The following is a 2,028-nucleotide window of genomic DNA, read 5'->3' on the forward strand; positions in this document are numbered from 1 at the left end:
GTTGGGTCTCTCTCTGTCTCCGTGTACCCTGCGTTCCTAAGCGTACATCCTTCTCTGTGAGTACACCCCTCTCCATGAATACACTTTGTGGGTGGGTGGGACACGTGTACACGGCATTGCTTAGCTCTCGGCTCAACAATCTGTCATTCGGCTCTCACCTTTGGCTTGCCTGCCCGTTTGAAGTTGCCGGGCCCACACCTGATTGGTCGGGGACGCCTCTGTGACGTCACGGATTCCCCACAGCCCACAGGGTAATTGAGTGACCGGCACCCCCCCCTCCCCCTCCAATCGCCACCCTCAGCCAATGGGAAGGCGGCGGTCGTCCCCCACCCCCACCCCCCCCCCCCCGCGCTCGGATGAACAGAGCGTGGTGGCGGGTTGGGGGGGGGCAAGAACCAGCGGCGATTGGCGAGAAAATCGGGGCGGCGCCTTTGGCCGGAGGGGGGCGCACAGGAGCCCGGCTTTGGGGCGGCGGGGGCTGGACGAAGGCGAGTGGCCAGCATCGCATTGGAGGCAGGCGAAGCAGTGGCGGAGTTTTGCAGAGCAGAAAAAGGGGGCATGGTTTAATTCACCAGCACATTATCACTCCCACGTCTGAGCCACAGGCAAGTGGGTCGTTCACCCCCCACCCCCCACCTCCCCAACAACAAAAAAAAATTTCCGAGCCCCGGGAACACACCAGAGGTTTTAAAAGGCCAAAAAAAAGAGAGAGAGAAAAGCCAGCCCCTCTTCCCATCGCAGTGACAACACTCTCCAGGATAAGTGCAGCCTCCCTGCAAACAGAGAGAAAAAAACCCAATACATGGAGCTATAGACCGGACGCAAGACGGGCTCTCCCGAAATATAAGCCACTCTCCGCTTTCTTTCATCCCTCTCCTCACCTCTCTCTCTCTCTCTCTCTTCCCATTCACATCCACCACTGCCCACCCCTTTCCCTTTCCACTGGCATTCCCCTTCCCTCCTCCCCTCCTCATCTGCTGACCAACTTCCCACCCCCCTCCCCCACCCCCCTCCTTCCCCAAAGCCGACCTGTCGCCCTCCAGTAAAAAGTGACCCGGTGTTGCAGCTGGGAGCCCGGGGACCATGGATTTGCCGAGGTCCCCTCCGACGAGGAAGAGCCCGATATGGAACTCGAGTTTAGCTGTTTTCATTTTGACCCTAGTTCTGTGGCAATCGTCGGGGATCCAGGCAGGTAAGTGAGACGCGCCTCGCCTGATTTCGGTCAATGGAAGTTTCGAACCTGCTCTTCTCTCTCTCTCTCTCTCTCTCTCTCTCGCCTGTTTGTTTTTTCCCCCCCGAACCGTTCGGGCTGTGGGCGATTCTAGCAAGGAAGAATAAGGTGTTGGGAAAACGGCAGACGGACGAAGAAAGGGAGCAAGTGTGAGAAGGCAGAGGCGGTGCAGACAAATATACAGCTGAGAAAATAAAAAGATGTGGCGAGCGATTTTTGAAATAGAGGTCTTTAACAAACCTCCTCTGTGTTGCTACAAATGGGGAGGCCAGCTACCTGGACGCTGGTTGCAAAATTATTTCAGTTTGCAAACTTCTCATTCTATTGCGAACGTTGCAGTCGTTCATTCTCCCTCGCTACCTTTTTTTGTTTTGTTTCTTGAGTCTGAGTTTATTCTGACTTTTGTTTGAGCTTTCAGGTGAATGGGTTGAGTGCCGCTGGGAGCTCAGAACGGTCGGCGGCTCAGTTGTCAATCAGAGTGGAACTGTCTGTCAGAAACTTTCTCTCTCTCTCTCTCTCTCTCTCTCCCTGAAGGGGCGCACTTGTTTGAAATGATAGAGAAGGAAAGATTCTAGCACGGTCACCTTTTCTCCAGTTAGGGGGAGGGAGGGGGGAGGGTGCGGAAGGGAATGCGGTTCCAGACGGAATCTGGTCCCATTCTGATTGTGTGTGTGTGTTGGGATGAGGGGCGATTGCGAGGGGAGGTGGTGTGCGGGAAGGGGGTGGAGGGGAGGGGGTTGACTGTGGGAGAGATGGAAAGAAAAGTAAGTGGAGACTCCAGCACTGCCAACCTTTCC

At 55.6% G+C, this 2,028-nt stretch overlaps 1 protein-coding gene across 5 annotated transcripts in view; it reads left to right on the forward strand.

The window, feature by feature from the left end:
* The first annotated feature begins 526 nt into the window (after nucleotides 1-526).
* The window catches only part of LOC140455426 (collagen alpha-1(XI) chain-like), a 338,251-nt gene continuing 336,749 nt past the window's right edge, over nucleotides 527-2,028 (forward strand). For 3 of the 5 annotated variants that reach the window (XM_072550289.1, XM_072550291.1, XM_072550293.1), the window contains exon 1: nucleotides 527-1,192. In XM_072550289.1, the coding sequence (XP_072406390.1) occupies nucleotides 1,084-1,192 (109 nt within the window). In that variant the 5' untranslated portion in view covers nucleotides 527-1,083. The remainder of the gene's footprint in view (nucleotides 1,193-2,028) is intronic. The other 2 variants (XM_072550290.1, XM_072550292.1) reach the window with 2 other exon arrangements.

This window comes from Chiloscyllium punctatum, chromosome 30, assembly GCF_047496795.1.
Source record: "Chiloscyllium punctatum isolate Juve2018m chromosome 30, sChiPun1.3, whole genome shotgun sequence".
Taxonomy (NCBI): domain Eukaryota; kingdom Metazoa; phylum Chordata; class Chondrichthyes; order Orectolobiformes; family Hemiscylliidae; genus Chiloscyllium; species Chiloscyllium punctatum.